Source organism: Callionymus lyra, chromosome 5, assembly GCF_982586985.1.
Source record: "Callionymus lyra chromosome 5, fCalLyr1.hap1.1, whole genome shotgun sequence".
NCBI classification, from domain to species: domain Eukaryota; kingdom Metazoa; phylum Chordata; class Actinopteri; order Syngnathiformes; family Callionymidae; genus Callionymus; species Callionymus lyra.
In genome coordinates, this window is record NC_141822.1 from 13935483 (window position 1) to 13954509 (window position 19027).

Genomic DNA, 19027 nt, shown 5'->3' on the forward strand with positions numbered 1-19027 from the left:
CCACACATGTTGTGAATGAAGTGTGTAGTTGCACAGTAACACACAAACACAGTCACACATGTTGTGAATGAAGTGTGTAGTTGCACAGTAACCCACAAACAGAGCCACACATGTTGTGAATGAAGTGTGTAGTTGCACAGTAACACACAAACACAGTCACACATGTTGTGAGTGAAGTGTGTAGTTGCACAGTAACACACAAACACAGTCACACATGTTGTGAATGAAGTGTGTAGTTGCACAGTAACCCACAAACAGAGCCACACATGTTGTGAATGAAGTGTGTAGTTGCACAGTAACACACAAACAGAGCCACACATGTTGTGAATGAAGTGTGTAGTTGCACAGTAACACACAAACAGAGCCACACATGTTGTGAATGAAGTGTGTAGTTGCACAGTAACACACAAACAGAGTCACACGTGTTGTGAATGAAGTGTGTAGTTGCACAGTAACACTCAGAGCCACACATGTTGTGAATGAAGTGTGTAGTTGCACAGTAACACACAAACAGAGCCACACATGTTGTGAATGAAGTGTGTAGTTGCACAGTAACACACAAACAGAATCACACATGTTGTGAATGAAGTGTGTAGCTGCACAGTAACACAAACACAGTGTGTAATTGCTGCGGTGCACAGCAGCGACTGTTGCGATAAACCCTTGCATAAGTGCTGGCGTGCAGCTCGGCTATGTTGGGTAATTAAGAAGAATGGATGGCGCTTCCGTTTTTTTGTAGCAGAGTGAAGTGAAGGCGTTCGTCGGCTCCTCTCTGCTGTAAATCAGCTCCGTCTGTGACACCGACTCTCTCGCTCTTGAACCATCTCGACGACTCGACCTCTTCAATCCTCGTTCTCATTCCTCAGATAATCGCGCGTTTGTTTGCCGACCTCTGACGTGAACTTCTCTCCTGCGTCCTCCAGAACGACACGGCGGTGGACGGTCTTCCGCCGGAGCCTCCCGAGGGTCTCGACTCGCTGCTGCCCGACGTCTCTCTGGTGAGCCCCGGGACCTTGACCTCACGACCACGGATGTGTGGCGGGGAGAAGTGAGGCCGTGATTTAGAAAACGGGGGGAACGGATGAAATCCTGACCTTCAGGGCGACTTAACTTGAGTGTAAACAGGGAAACTTTTATGAATCTATCCTCAAGGGGGGGCTCTCGGTCGCCGGCCCCCTCTGTCCGACTCAAACCACGACATCCTTCTCTTTATTTTCTCTCATCTAAGTGTTTTTCATCCCTCGTTACATTTGTTTTTGGCACAACAGCAGGTGAAGTCATGGAAGCTACAGTCGAAAATGAAGAGTTGTGACACAAATGTGTGTGAATTAGTTGATGTACAACTGATGAGTGTATCAGTGCCATCAGAATATTGTTAGTTAAGTAAGTAAGTAAGTAATATTTATTTATATAGCACTTTTCCAGACCAGGGTCACAAAGCGCTTAAACAATCAAAACAATACTCAAAAAAGTATATATTAACATAAGTAATATAATATATAAGTTAACATTCAAACGGAAAATACTAAAAAAATATATATATATTAATATGTTGTTATTTTTTAAATATTTTAAGGCAATTATTTCTATATTGACAATGAATTTTTTGATTGATTCATTTAATCAATAATTTGTATATTGAATTAAACGTTAAAATAACTATTATTTCATTATTATTCATTATTATTAATTATTTAATTTTTAAAAATCTATTTTTTTTTAGGTATTAATAATTCCAATAATTCAAAAATGTATTTTCTTCATTCAATATTTTTCTATGCACAGCAAATTCAATAAATTGAAATTTTTTGCTTAAAATTGAGCCAACATGATTTTTTTGTTTACCGATAGTTTGATGATTTTATTCCAATAATTCAAAAATCAATTTTAAATGTTCTATGTTTTTAAATTGTAGCCTGTATGTACTTTTTATACTATATATACATGTATATATTACTTTTTTAATGAATGAAACTAGAATATATATCTATATGTGTAGAAAACAAAATTCAATTATTCCAATTAAATTCAATAAAAGACAATTCCAAACTTGAAATATACCATTAATTTAATTATTTAATTATTTCATGAAGAAAATATCTATCTTTTAATATACTTTATATTCGAAAAATCATTGAAAACATTTCAATAAAACGCTTCAAAGTTCAACGTTGAAAATGTTCAACTCAACCATTTTTATTCTAATGGCACTGATCTACTTCCGTAATGAAAGTATCCTCTCGCCCCAGGACGAGGTTCAGTCCACCCCAGACGAGTACCCCCCCTCCTTCAAGCCTCCGCCCCCCCCGCGGGTGCAGAGACGCCCGAGCAGGAGGGACCACCTGAACAAATGTCCGTCGTCCGAGTCCAACCACTCGGGCTTGTACTTCACGGCTCCGAGCTCCCAGGTCAGGAGCAGAGAGCCCAGACACCCGCCGCCGGCCTCCCCGGCCCCCCGGGGTCGGGAGCCCCCCCGGGATCCGTCGCGGGAATACGCCGCCGTCCGGAAGAGGGAGCCGTCGTCCAAGAGGGAGATCGCACCCCCTCAGCTGTCCATGGTCGCCCAGCACCACATCGGCCCTTTCCCCAGAGTTCAGTCCCCGAGCAGAAGACCTGCTCCTCCTTCTCCACCTCCTCCTCCGCCTCTCCCGGCTCCTCCACCTCCTCCTCCTCCGTGTCTGCCCAGGAAGCCTGGTTCAAAAGTCTCCCCGCTGAGCTGCAAGTCTCAGTTCGTCACGGTGGAGGTCCACAGACCCAACGCAGAACCTGACCTGAACGAGGTGCGGCCCCTGCCTCAAGCACGAGGTGAGGAACTCAATCTGCAGGAGGAACATCTGGGTGATGAAGATAGATAAGATAATGTTGATTTTTTTTTCCAGGCTGTGTGCAGAGATGTTAAAAAGTATCACCACAGTTTTCTGTTTCCTTTCAATGGGATCGTTGTAGTAGCAATGGGCGAATGACGCTTCACTTCCTTACTGTCCACTAGAGGGCGCTCTCTGCTGTTTTAATCATTTGTTCTGAGCAACTATTTTGATTAAAAAAAACTTTTCTTTTGGCAAGAGTTTTACCTTTTGGGCTTTAAAAAATAAGGGCACCTCTCCAAGATGCAGTAAGTCCCTACTTACTAAACGTATTACTTTATAAAGTTCTCCCCAAATATGGAATCTCGGCGAACAAGAGGTTACGATAGCGGATTCCTTTATGACGTAAAAATGGCTTCACTCCTCCTCCAGCCAGCTGTAATCACGCCCCCTGCTTTGTTTATACATCAGGCCCCTTAGAGGTGGCGACTTCTGGGGTTGATGACACGTGGTGACAAACCTCCATGTTTGACCTATCACAGCAGAGTGGGTGTGGTTATGGAAAACAAGATTTCACAGTAACACACAATTACATTAACTCGTAAGTTGCCCTTCAATGATGTCAGAGTTTAAGATAAGATTAGAGAGTTTGATTAAGGGGGACCAACTCAGAGTTAATAAAGATATATTGAGAATAAAAGTAACATCACGATTAAACTCGTACGAACTGGTACAGTTTGATAAATGTGTTTTGGGGGCTAAAAGGTTTTGGCCACTTGTATGATTGACTATGATATCCTTGATCCAAGGGCACTATTTATAATTTATTGAATAAAAATTCAGAGTTAATCTCAAATTATGTATAAAAAAAATCTGTGATTTTCACTTTTTGACTCCCAAACCCTAACAACCTGTTTTTTAGGTTATTCCACTAATCGTCTTGAAGCTGAATTTAAAATCTCATCACTGCCGTTTGTTATTTCACTTCATAAATTGAATCTGCGGCCCTTCTATCCACACAAAGAGTGACAACCACACACTGGACAGGCAGGATAAGCTAATGTCTCTCCTGTGCACACAACCATTACCGTACTTTGGGTGGTAAGAGATTGAATTGCTCCGTCGAAGTCAGGTCTCACTCGCATTAAACTCTTAACAGTTCGATTATCATGCAGGTCTGGTCGCTCGGGTTCGGGGAAGTGCTTTCGGTTGAACGGAGCCTTGAGTCGAATTGAATCCGTTGGAAAACGTTAACAGTGTTCTGGGTGGAATCGTTGGAAAGGCAGAAAAGAAACTTGATGAGTTTGACCTTGCTGTGACTTTTTCTTTCAAAAAAATAAGATGTTTTTTTTAAAAAACCAAGGTTGATTGCTTGTGCCAAGAGATTGTGTCTGTAAATAGGAATTTAGTGAAAACACAACAAGCTAACAGGGACGAACACGATCCAATCTTGGACGTTACACAAAATTAAGTTTATGGATGGATGGATGGATAGTGGGATGGATAGATGGATGGATGGATGGATGGAAAAATAGATGGATGGATGGACGGAAAGATGGATGGAAAGATGGATGGAGGGATAAATGGATGGATGGAGGGATGGATAGATAGATGGATAGGTGGATGGATAGATGGATAGATGGACGGATAGATGGACAGATAGATGGATGGATAGACGGATAGATGATAGATGGATGGATAGATATACGGATAGATGGATGGATAGTCAGATAGACGGATAGATGGATAGATGGATAGGTGGATGGATGGATGGATAGACGGATGAACGGATGGACGGATGGATGGATGGATGGATGGATGGATGGATGGATGGATAGACGGATCGATGGATAGACGGACGGACGGCCGGACGGACTTTAATAATACCTGGAGATTTCCTTCGGGAAAGTTCACAGCAAATTTCATATAAACAAGAACAAAGTGCAAACTAAATAATTAAGCGTGAGTATAAAGAACATAGATCAAAATAAAGAACATAGATCAAAATGAAGAACATGGATCAAAAGGAAATGACTCAAAGAAGAGGACACATTATACAATCTAATAGCACGAGGAACAAATGAGTCCCATTAGTGTAACATCTGGGGAGGTTTGTGCCTCCAATGAAAATGACTTGAAAATTAACTGAAAAGAAAAAACCTTTGATGATGAATCGGTTCATCGTGTAAATCTATGGTTAACAAATTTCAATATTTCTTAAGCAACCTGTCAATCAAATACAAGCTCTGGCTGAGTCAGATCCATAGATTCTTTCCTTATTAACACCCAATTTTTACAGTTAACAGTAAATCAATTGTAAAAACTGGAGATACAATAATATGAACTAAATTACAACAAAAAGTAAACAGTAATGTAGCAGTCGTAGAAGACTTGCATCACAAAACTGTAAAAGTATAACATCTAAAGGGAGTCATACTTGTGATGCTAACTCACCTTCATCTTGAGCTATATATGCAGAATATATCTATAGCTATAGGGGTTCAGGTCTGAGGAAGAAGTAACTACTCCACGTCTCTCTCAGGCGCCACCTTGTCCCAGCTGTCCGACAGTGGTCAGACCCTCAGCGAAGACAGCGGCGTGGACATCGCAGAGTCGGGACAGGTCTGCCGAGATAACAACTGCCATCCCTCTCACACGCGCCCCCCTCAGGGCTGCGGCGGAATCAACTCGTCTAAGCCGGTGAGAGGAGGATACACTGGATAAAACTGACTTTTGTTTAAGGTTCTGACTCCAGGAGGAACATGTACTGGTTCGACTCTAACGATGTTCTTTCTCCTCCACGTTTTATTCATCAGCACATCTTCTTATTGTTTATTTATTTCACTCATTCACTCTGTTCGTCTTCATTCACTCCCGTCCACGGCTTCCATCTCTCGCCGCCGCCTAATGAAACTCTTAAATGGTGCCCCCGTGTCTCATTGATTGATGGAAGGAATTACAAGTTTAACCTGATTGTTTATGATGGAGGGCCGGAAAGGTCAACGTCTACTCAAACAGAGAATTACGAGGCCCCGCATTTGGATTCGGATCAGGCCTTTTAAAAAACCATTATCCGAAGACGTACGACGCCGAAGTTGAAACGGCTGTTATCTCGACGCATTAATGGGTCGAATAACAACCTTATGAAGCGACAAAAGACAAATATCGGACGAAAAGAATCAATACAAGTGACACAAACGTGTGTAAAAAGAGATATTATTGGTTTAATACTTTCCATTTTTATTAACAAATGGGATTTTTTTCTCGCAGTAGTTCTGTTGACGTAACAATAATAATCTAAAACGACTGCGTAACAATATTAACGAAACTAAGATAAAAATGACTTTTCAAGCCAGTTTTTACTTCAAATATTTGACTTGTGTTTTTTGGTCCCCGTCTAAATGTAGCCTGGTCTGCTGGAGCCGACGTCGACGCTCGTGAGGGTAGCGAAGAGCGCCAGCACGCTGGGTATCGCTATTGAAGGCGGAGCCAACACGCGCCAGCCCCTGCCACGAATCGTCACCATACAGGTAAGTTCGGGAGTTACTTTTTGTGGCTTTTGGAAAAAAAACTATGTTTTAATATCCGTCAATAAACATGTGCAAACTTTGGCCCCGGGGTCCACATGTGGCCCTTTGATTGTATCGAGGAGACCAAGTACAGAAGTGTCTTTAGAATATTTAATGGTGGAATTTTATATTTCAAATGTTGAAATATTGTTTTTGTTGTTAGGTTTTTTTTAAGCATTACAGTTTTATTATTCTAATACCAATAATTAAAATAATAATATTTCTAAATTCACTGTTGTTTTCATTCAAAGCCTTTTAAAACTGATATAAAAGATGTATTAATTTAATAAATATTTAAATTAAAAAAATTAAACCTTTCAATATTATTTCATCTGATCATTTAATTTTAAAAAAGATTCTATATAGGAAATAATTTAACTAATTTTGTTTTAAAATAATTAAATGCAAATAAAAATATTAAATAAGGGAATTTTTTGAACTTGAACTGTTTAACTATTTAATATTTGATGACATTGATATACTTGTATATGTGGCCCTCAGGAGGGCAGACGTTGACTCCAAAACTTATCTTATAGAAATGGTTATTGGAGTGTTTTAATTGGATCAATTAAAATACTATTTGATTAAAAAAACAAAATTGAGCTTTCTCTGCACCAAACGCCAGATTTTGAATTTAAAAAAAGTTTAATAAAAAAAGAAAAAGTTGAAAAAAATGTAATATTGTTTGCTAACCTTTTTCTCAACATGTGGTTCATCCAGTTGTTTACTAATAGTTGCATTTTCTTGTTTTTTGTTTTGTTTTTGATAGACAATGACAAATGAAAGACAAAATGATAACAAGATAAAAATAATAAATGAAGATGAAAAAGGGGAATACTAAAAGAAAAAAAAAAAAAGACACAATGAACAACCCAATCCACCCCGGCTCATTACTCTACACATCTATGAACTGTTATTTATACAGTATATGGTTGACAACACGTTATTACAGCGTTCAGTCCGTCTACATCTGCACATCTTTAAAATAGGTCAAAAATAAATTCCATATATGAAAGAATATTTCTGTGAACGCTCTCATTGTATACTTGATTGTTTTCAACTTTAAAGAAGTGTAGCTCATCCTTCAACCAGATTGAAATCCATGGTAGCTTTGAAGATTTCCACAACAACAGTATTCGACGTCAAGCCGTTAGAGAAGTGAAACATAAGGATTTCTAACTGGCTTGAGTTCAATTTGATATTATTTGGAGAAGTTCCAAAGATGGCCATCGATGGACAGTTGGATCTTAAAGATGGTTGAAGGAGTGGAAAAGTAGCGACGAAATGAATGCAAGAGAAAAACGTGTCAAACTAGAAAGAGTGCATTTCCGGAAGAAAATGCAGTGTGAATGCTGACCCTGCTGTGCTGTGGAAGTAGTAAATAAAGTAGAAGCAGTAGAACAGTAACAGTAGTAGTAGAATTATTAGAAAAAGTAATAGTAGTAGTAGCAAAGATAGTAGAAGTAGTAGTGGAAGTATTAGTGGAATAAGTAGTTAAAGTAGAAGAAGTAGAAAATTAAAAGTAGTAGTCGAATTAGTTGTAAAATTAGAAGTAGTAGTAGTATTAGTAGTAGTGGAAGTAGAAGCAATAGAACCGTAACAGTAGTAGTAGAATCATTAGTAGAATTAATAGTAGTAGTAGCATAAGTAGTAGAAGTAGTAGTGGAATAAGTAGTTAAAGTAGAAGAAGTATAACATTAAAAGTAGTAGTAGAATTATTTGAAAAAATAGAAGTATTAGTAGTAGAAGTAGTAGTTGAAGTAGTAGTGGAAGTATTATTGGAAGTAGAAGTAAAAGTAGAAGTAGTAGGTCAAAGTGGAAGGAGTCGAAACATATATTGAAGATTTTCCCCATTGAAATAAATGGGGTAGAAAAAGAGGAATAAAAGAAAGAGTGGAAGAGATAAAAGAAAGATAGAACATAGCCCGCATTTCAGAAACAAGCTGAATTGATAAAAGTTTGAACGGTTCAAATCCGATCAAATTTGTGGGAGTAGAAGCGGAACAAAGTTTAGGTCAGAAAAAAACAGGATCTCAATTGTGTGAATGCTTCCCAGCATTCACACAATTAAAGTTTGGGTAAAAACATCTGTCACATCTGTCCTCAACTCCAGGGTAAATCTGAGACAGCCTAGCTTTGCTAAAGTGAACCCTATAGACAACTTTACAGTGGATAAGGACGAGACAAGCATGTGTCCTTTTAAAATAAACTGAAAATGAAGATGCTGAGAACACATTTTGTGATTACTCTCTATATACTGTCTTCCCACGACGCCCTTGTTTTTCACTTTGATTGATGACAATTTACAAGGATCCTGTTGTATGTTTCCCAAATAATACCTCGATTTTTGCATTTAAAAGTAAGCAAAGTGTCGGACAGTTGTTGAGGAAGTAAAGAGGGAAAATTGGTCATTTAAAAATGTTTCCATTAGGTTAAAATAACTTTTGAAAGGACCATCACAGTAAAGGTCTTATGATATATGATTCAAACTTGCACCAACGCAAAATCAACAAGATATCTTGTCTTTTGGATGTGAGTAGCCAATTAAAAATAACATTGAAAGTTAGTCAGTGCGAGACCTCCATTAAACTTTCATCTCCTCGGAGACCCCCTCTGCCCCACGAAATCTACCAACCAATTTATCCAATTTATTCAAAAAGTGTTGGGCAAAAATATTGGGAGTGTTTTAAATAGATAAAGAAATTTTGGCAAGACGTTCATTTTGATTATGTTAATCTTTCCTATTAGGGAGAGGGTTACATTTTCCCTTTTCTGGAGGTCAGATTTGATATTACGTTTTTAATATGTAGGCGAGCCCTAATGTTGACGACCCCTAAAGCGTAAATAAGGAAGGACTGTAATAAAAAACTTTAACGAGTTATATTCAAATTAAACGAGTATTAAAAAAGGAAAAAGACTAAAAACTAAAATGAGTTTGCTGTCATTCACTTCTTTGAAGCTGATCAGTTTCACTCTGACCTCACGACGGCCCCGTAGAAACAGTCAAAGTGTGGCCCCCGGGCTGCACTATTCGCCGCTCTGTTGGGTTTTTCCCACATTGACTCTGGTTACGAGCCACATAACCATGAAGGGCGATGAATCCAAGACGTGCCTCATCATAGTCTTGAACTCGTGTTCACTTCGTAGAACGCTCAAGATCAGGGGAGTCGAGAGTCCGCCACCTGCTGGGTCATGTGACCAGAATCAAACAAGCGTTTCTGATTGCACCAGGAAGAAAGAAAGGCTTGAGAATCAGTCAAGATTTAAAGACATGCAGAATAAGCCTCAGAATTTGGACGAGAGGAACCTGGAACACGTGCAGGACATTAAACTGGAAACATTAAAACTATGCACACATGCTTGGTTCCTTTTTTACTACAGTATGATACTTAAATACTCTAAAACATAATGTCTGTTAGCACTTTTATTTTTCAAAACGTAATCTTAGGGGAAGAAATATGGAAGAATATCAAAGATTTAGAACAATTTATAGTTCATTTTAACATTTTAAATATTCATTTGTTTGTGTTTTTTCCAATAAAATTTGAATATTTTTCAAATGAAGGGATTTTTACCATAAGGTTTGATATTCCAATTAAAACATTTTTTTTCTAAATTCTATATTTTTAATTCAAAATCGTTAGATTGCAATTTATACATATATTTAATTGGATAATTGCTTTTTAATATATAATCATTATGTGTCGAAACTCTCTTTTAACTGAAATATTTACATTAGAAAATGTACTTAAGCCCCGCCCACTCAAAACTACGTTTTTTCTGTGGATATAATCTTGTTTATGGTAACCACACCCACTTTGCTGTGATTTGGTCAAACATCAAGGTTTATCACCGCGCGACATCAACCCCGAATTCTCCACCTCCAAGGGACTCGTTGTATAAACAAAGCAGGGCATGATGACTGCTGGCTGGAGGATAAGTGAAGTTCATTATTACGTCATAACGAACTGCGCTCTCGTAACCTCTTGTTCGCCCAGATTTCAGACAAAGGAGAACTTTATAAAGTAATGAGTTCAAAACATGGTCATGATGCATCTTCAACGTTTGAAACATGTGAGCGAGTCAGAACAGTTTGACATTAGTCGCCCTTTAAGTTTCTCCTCGGACTAAACTTCAAGTTATCAGACCCTGGAGCACGACTGATACATAGAGAGTGAAGTTGAACCAAAAAAACAGAAACATTTGTTGTCTCTTCCTGGAGGCTTTTTTTTCTTCTGAGCTGGACAGATGATTGCATCAAATCAAAGTCTTATTTCTCTCTGGGACGTTGATGGCGAACACAATGGAGTGTGAATGCAGCGAAATCTTTGGCTTATCTATTTCCTATTTCTCCGGACGCTCGCCTGGGGTGGCCTCAATCTCCGCGGCTGAAGACGAGGCTCAGATGAGCCAGAGTTGCCATTATCAATCACCATGACTGGTGCTGTTATCACTCCGTGCCTCACACCGTAATGACTTGAAGGATGTGCGAGCTCCGGACCCGTACGGTCCAGATGAACTGTGTCAGAGAGCCGGGACCACCTGGAAGCTTCTCTGGACATACAGTACAGATCAGGGCTGTCAAACTGGTCCAGAAAAGGGCCGAGACGGTGCAGGTTTTTGGTCCAACCAGTCAAGCACACGAGTTAACCAATCAGGCGTCGGCTTAAACAAGCAACACCTGATTGACAATTAATTGATTACTGTCTTCAGACGCCTGATTGGTTCAACCATATGTGCTTGACTGGTTGGATCCAAAACCTGCACCGTCTCGGCCCTTTTCTGCACCAGTTTGACACCTGTGGTATAGATGTACCAGCTGAAATACACAACACTGCCTGGATAAAGAAAGGATACATTTGAAATTATCCAAATAAACTCACTACTAGGTTCAGCTAGATAGCTGGATTGTGAGTCTTGTACAGTGGTTGCCAAAAGAAGCCAAAAAGTAAAAAGGGATAAATCAGCCTAATTTTATATTTAATAAATATGGTATGAATTTTCAATAGAATTTGACCAATTTGGATTTTCATTGGGGGTCTATTGCCCCCGCCCCTTTTCCTGCCCCCTAAAAATTAACAAAATAATGTAAATATTGCTTTCAAAGTATTTCATATATTATGTTTTAAAATGTATAAAGATTGACGTATTTTAATTTTCATGGGGGTCCCTCCTGCTGCCCCCCTTTACCATGACCTCATCAAGTTTATTGATTTATTTTATTTTTTTAATACAGAATTAAGATATTTACTCAAGCGTGCCTAAGACTTTAACACACTCACAGTTGTATATAAATTGTCATATATTATTACTCAACATTATTTTCCCACCTTAGTTTTATCGTTTTAATCCAATACCTTTTTTAGCACTTGAAATGTGTTATCTTGACCTTTAAAGTATATACTTGTTTTGATTGTTTAAGCGCTTTGTGACCCTGGTCTGGAAAAGCGCTATACAAATACAAATTACTTACTCACTTACTTACTTATAGCAACGAGCTATCAAGCATTGAGTAACAAGGAAGAAGAGCAAAGACGTGCTGCTGCAGTCTTTCTACAGAAAAATGACATATCCTTTAAGATTGTTGTGGATTCAGATGGTAATCTGGATCTCAACCGATACGTAGTTCTCTGTCCCTCGTCCTACAACTTACTTTTTAATTTAGATTTTTATTTAAATACATTAACTTTTTATACTGTTATTTTGCTAAAAGACAGAGAGATAACTGCAGATAATCATGTTATCTCCTTGGCAGAGGTAATAAAGTGTAGTTAGATAATGGACCAGTTGTCTGATGTCTGAAACCGTATAATTTTTATTCTAGACTGTTCCAGGAATCCATATGTTTAGTGGTGAGGACGATCGTTTACGTGGTTGACAGACGAGAGTTCTACACATGACATTTATAGAGGAAGGACATGTGGTCCAGAGTCTGTGCCTGATGTGAACAGTATCCTTTTCTTTTAAAACGAATATCTATGTCACAATCTCAATGTTTTTTTTACCGCTGAACAAACTCACCAGCCTTTAAAAAAATGTTGTCAACAGTGTAAAATAATGTAATGCTAAAATAATCCAAATTCATGTTTAATCATCTAAAATCATGTTTTTTTTATCTTTTAAAGGTCATATTGTGCGCTATTTTTCTGCATTACATATTTATGAAATCTGCTCTTTTTTTTAAATATACACATATAAACCTTCAAGTCACCTCAATCGCAAACCTATTTCAAACACATAACTCACTAAGATAAAAATATCCAACACAAACATTATATCTCTCTGTCACCAACACTACATAAGCATGTTAAGTTAGCATGAATGTGAAAACACGTGAAATTAGGGGCAGCAATACGATATATTGTGATAATGTAGTAACAACGATATATTCGTAGTATTGTCGAGTACTTGACTCTGGTGTGGCAGAATTTACAGACCACATGACTCATGACGAAGTCGTAACTACTTTCATTTGTTTAAAAAACAATATGTCCAAACATCAGCTTTAAAAGCTGCTGGAGTCGCCTGTATCCTCTCGTCCTCAGTCATCACTGGGACTTCGCAGGTCCTTTTGACTGCTGCCATCGAGTGGCCAGAAGTTTGATTGCAACACACAAATTTGCATGTCAATTTTAAATTTAAAAAATAGAAATATACTATCTTAAACATACTTTATTGAACTATAAAGCATAAAAAACTATAGTAACAGACCTACCTATGACAAAGGAACATATTGTGACACAAGTGTAACGTGGAAAAGCTTTCTTTAAAAGCTTTTTATATCCTTTTAATTTAGTTTTTTTTTATATTTTACGCTACTATTTGCACTATTTTACTATTGAGTATTATTTGTCTTTGCAACATATTGTTTGGTTACAATTTATATATTACTGGGATCATTTCAATTTGTATTTAGTTAAAGATTAACATTGTTAAAAGTTGATTAAATTCTGTTGACTAGGGTTTCCATCTGTGGATCTTTTTTAATTATTTGCTGTTCAAGATACAAAATATTGTCAGAAGTTTTACTTTAGTTTTGTTATTGATGATTCATTTTTTAAATAATAAAAAAAAAACACCACATGTTCAGGTCGTCGTCCTTCGAAAATAAAAAGTCCTCTCCTTCTCATAACTTTTTCATGGTCTTCCAGATGTACTGGTGACTTCAAAGCAACCCTCCTCTTTCAGTATCAGATTCCACACTTTGTTTCCTTTATTTGATCTCGTTTCCACGGAAGAGGTGAAGGTTGTGGGAAAGAAGGAAAAAAAGAAAATCAAGATACATCAGCTCTGATGCTGACAGTTGCTGAGAGAGCTCGGCTGCTGTGAGAATGTTCCGCTTCTCTGTTCACTCACACGCATGATCTCCAGCTGAAGAAATAAATCTCTTTGCTATTCATTGACCACCGACTTAAAGGTGGAAATCACTGGCAGTCTGTGTGCAGCTCTAATCTGTTACCGTGTCTGTCGCTAGGGGGCGCATTAATCAGTGCCGTCGTAATATTGAAGTAAATAATGTCAAATATTGAAGCTTTATTTTTTGAAATAAAATGATGTTGACTTTTTAAAACGTTTAGCTTCTTTTTCATATTTAAATTCTTTTTTTTTTATTGAACAGTATAATAATAATAATAATTTAAATCGAATTAAATATATTTTTAAAGTTAATTATTTATTTTTACACAAAGAGTTTTATATCTTTATTCAAAATATTCAAATTAAAATATTTCTAAATAAGTAACCTTTTGAATTCAATATAATAAATAATGTTTTTGATAAAGTGGCACCAGACAATATTATGTTTAAAAGGCTACACTGAAAATATATTTTTGAATTATTGGTATAAGAATATCAAAACCTACGTGTAAAATAATTCATATTGAATATGTTAAATCTTATATATATAGATATATAGATATAGATATATATGTATATATAATGTATATTTATTCGATAAAACCGGATTAAACCTTTCAATCTAGAAATTATTGTATTATTATTATAATTAAAAATCGAATTAAATGCTTAGACAAATGAAAAATACTTCAATTTAAAAAAAGAAAAATCCTAATTTTAACAATTTAAATATTTAATTCAACCGTTCGATATCCTGATGGTACTGATGTACTTTCAAACTTATTTAGTTGAAGAAGTACTAATAAAAAAAAGCCTGACTACTTCACTGCTGGCATCTCATTGGCTCTTGTCTTTGTCTCCAGCGCGGCGGCTCCGCTCACAACTGTGGTCAGCTCAAGGTGGGCCAGGTGATCTTGGAGGTGAACGGGACTTCCCTGAGGGGTCGCGAGCACAAGGAAGCTGCACGCCTCATCGCCGAGGCCTTCAAGACCAAAGACAGGGACCACGTGGACTTCCTGGTGACGGACTTCAACGTGGCGCTATAGCCGAGAGGAGCGGGAGGATTTTTGAAAAATGGCACAAAGTATTATGCGAACAGACCAGACCTCTCGAGCTCTCCCCCCCTCTTTTTGACTCCTCCTGGAAGGTTCCTCTTTAATCCGAGGACCTTCCGTCCCCCTGGTTTCAGGAGTCCGCTCAACATGTTACCTCCCCACTGTGAGACCTTATGCACTTACATGTCTGATCTCTTTTGTCGTGCCGGCGACTGAAAAAAAAAACAACTAAAAAAAACCTGGACTCGTCACAAATGGCCGGCACTTCTTGTAGCACCCCCGCCCTATGTTATCATGACCTTTATAACTGTACAAATGTAGATACAGACAGAGACCGTACGTATTGTGTAGATACGCCTCCTAGATGAATCATCCAACCATCATCAGCATAGAGATTTATATTTGACTCCAGTCAAGAGTCGTCACGTGACCTTAAGCTTTGACTGAAGATGAAAATACAAATGAAGCCACAGTTTAAAAAAAAAAAAAGCCATATTTTTCTATGTCATTTCTCCCAGCATGAGCTGAGCCAGAGGGCAAAATCCAAAACTCGCTGCTATCCCCTGTAGAAAAGTTTTTAATTGGTCCTGGGGGGTGGATGGGATGTCCCGTCGTCATGGCGATGTCTACCGTTTCCTCGGCGCCAGCTGTGAGTAATCTGCTGGAGCGTCTTCAGCTCCACTGCTTTCAAATTACAACGACTCTAGCGTCCAGATCTGGCCAGATGGAGGCGTAAACGCTTCGAGGAGAGACTCGTATTCTTTTTTTCCTCAATCATGCCACCGGTAATTAAGTCCAGCCGCCGAGTAATGGAACCTGAGGGGGGCGCTGTAAACAAGGAGAGTCGCATTCTGTTTTTGTTTGCAGGCAATTAGGAGATAAGCAATCAAGTGTGGTGAGAGTTGTGTGTGTGTGTGTGTTTGTGTGCGTGTGTGTGTGTGCGTGTGTGTGTGTGTGTTTGTGTTTGTGTGTGTGTGTGTGTGTGTGTGTGTGTGTGTGCGTGATGTGGCTGTTAGTGTGGAGATGATCTTCTCTCGGGAGCGTGAGGAACGTCATTGATCTTGTTTCTCTGAGTGTGAATCGACTGTGTTTGTTTTCACGTTGATCGTCTCCGGAGTTCGGTTGTGTGTCTGTCAGGATGTCGCCTCATTTTGTGTGTGTTTTTTATTAGGTATATTTTGTTTACATTTGCCAGCATAATGTATAACAGAAAAAAATATATAAATAACGTAAAATACATGGGGGAAAAAATGCATTTTTAAAGTATATTACTTACTAATTGAGTAATGGTAAGTAAGTAATGGAGAATAATGAATAATATATATATATATATATAAATATCGTATAATTCATCATAAGTAATGAATTCTAAAGCTCCTTTCTAGACCAGGATAACATTAAAAATAATATCAATGAAAACAAAGAAATAAAGTTGGATTTTAAGAAACTTTTAAAGGTTGAAAAACTTTCTTAATCTTCAATTCTGTGATTTATGAGAGTATTTCGAGAGAGAAAAAAAAGGTGAAGTTCGTGAGATCCACATGTTCATGAGCCTGTGAAGCCGAAAACAAGATTCAAGTTTAAGTCAGGATTTGTTTTCTGAGTCAAAAGTATCTTGTGCTTGAGCGAAAGTAAGAAAAACAATCATCTTATCTATTTCTATGATGCCCAACTTAATGTGGTGGATATTTGTTATTGAATTGCCTAAAAGAAAAGATCAGACTGAAGCATTATCTTCCAAATATTCCCCAGTGGATGTTTGTAAGAAGCTACTTTATTTACTTTATTGACGTCAGAATAAACTTCACCTTAATCGAAACTCACTTCTAAGTGCATCCATTAAACCAGTTAGAAGACGACTATGTTCTTTTCATGCATCACCATTTAAAAAAAAAAGTCAATTTGGTTTGTTTAAAATTCTCTTTGTGTCAACATGCATTTGCATTAGTGCACGTGTGCGACTGAGGTCGATGAAGATGAACGAGAGCTGCGTCCTCTCCGTGGAATTACTCTTCACTTAAGCATCTATTGTCTGGAACTCTATCCGTTTAATACGCACTTAACATTTCACCTTCCATTAGTTGTCTCGAAGAGAAGATACTTTTAATATAATCTGCTCAATGAAAACATGAGATCAAATGGATGTTACTTCGTCTCTTCCTGCTGCAGACACACTTTATAATTGAGGGTCTCAAAGTCAAGCACACAATCAGACATCATCTTGTAAGTCGCGGGTAAAATACACAACGATTCAGATCGTCTGCTCGCTGGTCGTGACATAATTAAGCTAAAAATCCCTGCTTGAACTTAACTATGAATTATTTTGGTTGAATAACATCCATGATGGTTTTAGTGAAGGAAAAACACAGAGATCATTTAGATCAGTTGAGCCTCCAACAATGAAAAGACGATATCACCATTCGACTTTTTTTTTTTCCAGATAGTTTGATAAATTAAGATTTTGTTTGGCCCGGAATCTCCACTGCTTAAAGATTTTTGATTTAGTTTGACAACACTTGCTCTAGTCTTTCCGAATCAGAATCAGAAAACTTACAGTTGCCAACTAATAAAAACACACAAACACAATTTTTTGTACGTAAAATGACATATGAATAATGAAAAAAAAACATAATACAGTGGATACAGTGGTCCCTCGTTTATCGCGTGGGATAAAAATAGAAAATAACCCGCAATAGACGAAATCCACGAATTAATCAGCTTTATTTTTTTTAAATTATTGTGCATGTTTTAAGGCCTTGACACTCTGAACCACACACTTTTATACACTTTTCTCTGACTGGCATTAACATTTTCTCACAGTTCTCTCTTATTTAAACACTCTTAAAGTTTAAACTATCAAAGATAAAAAAAAAAATAAGTACAATATTAGTAAATAAAACTAAAGATCAAAACCTATTTTCAAACCGAAACATTTTTAACAAATGGAATTTTGAGCCAATCAGGAAGCCAAACACAATGCGCATTCATACTGTACGCTGAAAAAAAAACAAAAAAACATGCTCCCACAAGAAGCTTTTTTTTTTTATTACCTCTGCCAAGGATGATACTTTTTCATCTGTTTTGAAAGATGGTTTTGAAAAAATCTTCACTCGGAATAACTTGAATGGTGGCCATTTATTCCTGGTCAAGGGAATTCTAAAAATCCCCAAATCTTTCAGTTGTTTTATCGATTGGATTGTATCTCGTGTTTTGTTAAATCGTGTGAAATTAGCTCCTGGGCAGAGGTATGCTCTTCCTCAGTGCTTTTCTAGTAGAAGATTTGGCTCGTAGCCATGAGTTCTGACGTCTTTGACTGACAATTCCAAATCAACACATCTAGTGTTTTCTACTTAAAGTATAACTGAAACACAATTGAATCAGCTTTTTTAACCTGTTTTTTTAATGGTATTAATATATTTATAATGAAAAACAGTGCAAGGTGGAACTCATGGTGTTGTCTCAAGGTCGTTTGAGGTAACTGTGTGTGTGAGTGTGTATGTGTGTGAGTGTGTATGTGTGAGTGTGTAAGAGCGGTTGTTCACGGTGTCGTCTGCCTCGATGTGGGAAGGATAGGATCCACTCATATGAGTCAAAATTCAGAATACCAGGACGGATCCTGAAAAATTGGGGGCTTTTGAGGGTGGGGGCAGCAAATTTGATTGACAAGGCTTTCTTTTAGGGTGACATTCACCACCCCGGTGCAGCTCGTGATGTGGTTGGATGATGCTCTTTTCTCTACTTAACGACACACAAATTGGATGTTATGACAATAAATTGAAATTGAAAACTATCTTGGTCAAATCCAAAACACGTTTATTCAAACCTCTTTTTCTAAATTTAGGCTCAAGTTATTTGCCTTTTGTCGAAATCATCTTTGACGCTTGATCTCTCTCTCGATCATTATTATTCTCTGTCGGAGAGACTGACACTGAATCATTGTAGCTCGCTCAGGTAAACTGTAGATATTGTAAATACGGTGAGAGAGAGACGTCCTCTTGGGAGCTAGTTAGCTGCTGATAGGCATCAGATATCTACTCACAATAGACAGGGTCGTCGCTTTGAGCTATTTTTCCCGACTGTTACGGAGTGTGTGTCGCGGCAGGAGGATGGAGGACGACGCTGACGCTCCCATCACTCAAGCGCGGTGAAGGTTTCCCGGCCTTCACTCCGACACGACAGCGGAGACATTAGTTGGAAAAAAAAAAAAAAAGTGACGCCCCCAAATAATCCGAACGCCCACCCG

General features: G+C 37.8%; 1 protein-coding gene across 2 annotated transcripts in view; it reads left to right on the plus strand.

The window, feature by feature from the left end:
* whrna (whirlin a) overlaps nucleotides 1-16041 on the plus strand; it is a 125177-nt gene extending 109136 nt beyond the window's left edge. For both annotated transcript variants that reach the window (XM_087791043.1, XM_087791045.1), the window contains exons 8-12: nucleotides 924-998; nucleotides 2250-2805; nucleotides 5347-5504; nucleotides 6212-6334; nucleotides 14593-16041. In XM_087791043.1, the coding sequence (XP_087647169.1) occupies nucleotides 924-998; nucleotides 2250-2805; nucleotides 5347-5504; nucleotides 6212-6334; nucleotides 14593-14775 (1095 nt within the window). In that variant the 3' untranslated portion in view covers nucleotides 14776-16041. The remainder of the gene's footprint in view (nucleotides 1-923; nucleotides 999-2249; nucleotides 2806-5346; nucleotides 5505-6211; nucleotides 6335-14592) is intronic.
* The last annotated feature ends 2986 nt before the right edge of the window (nucleotides 16042-19027 follow it).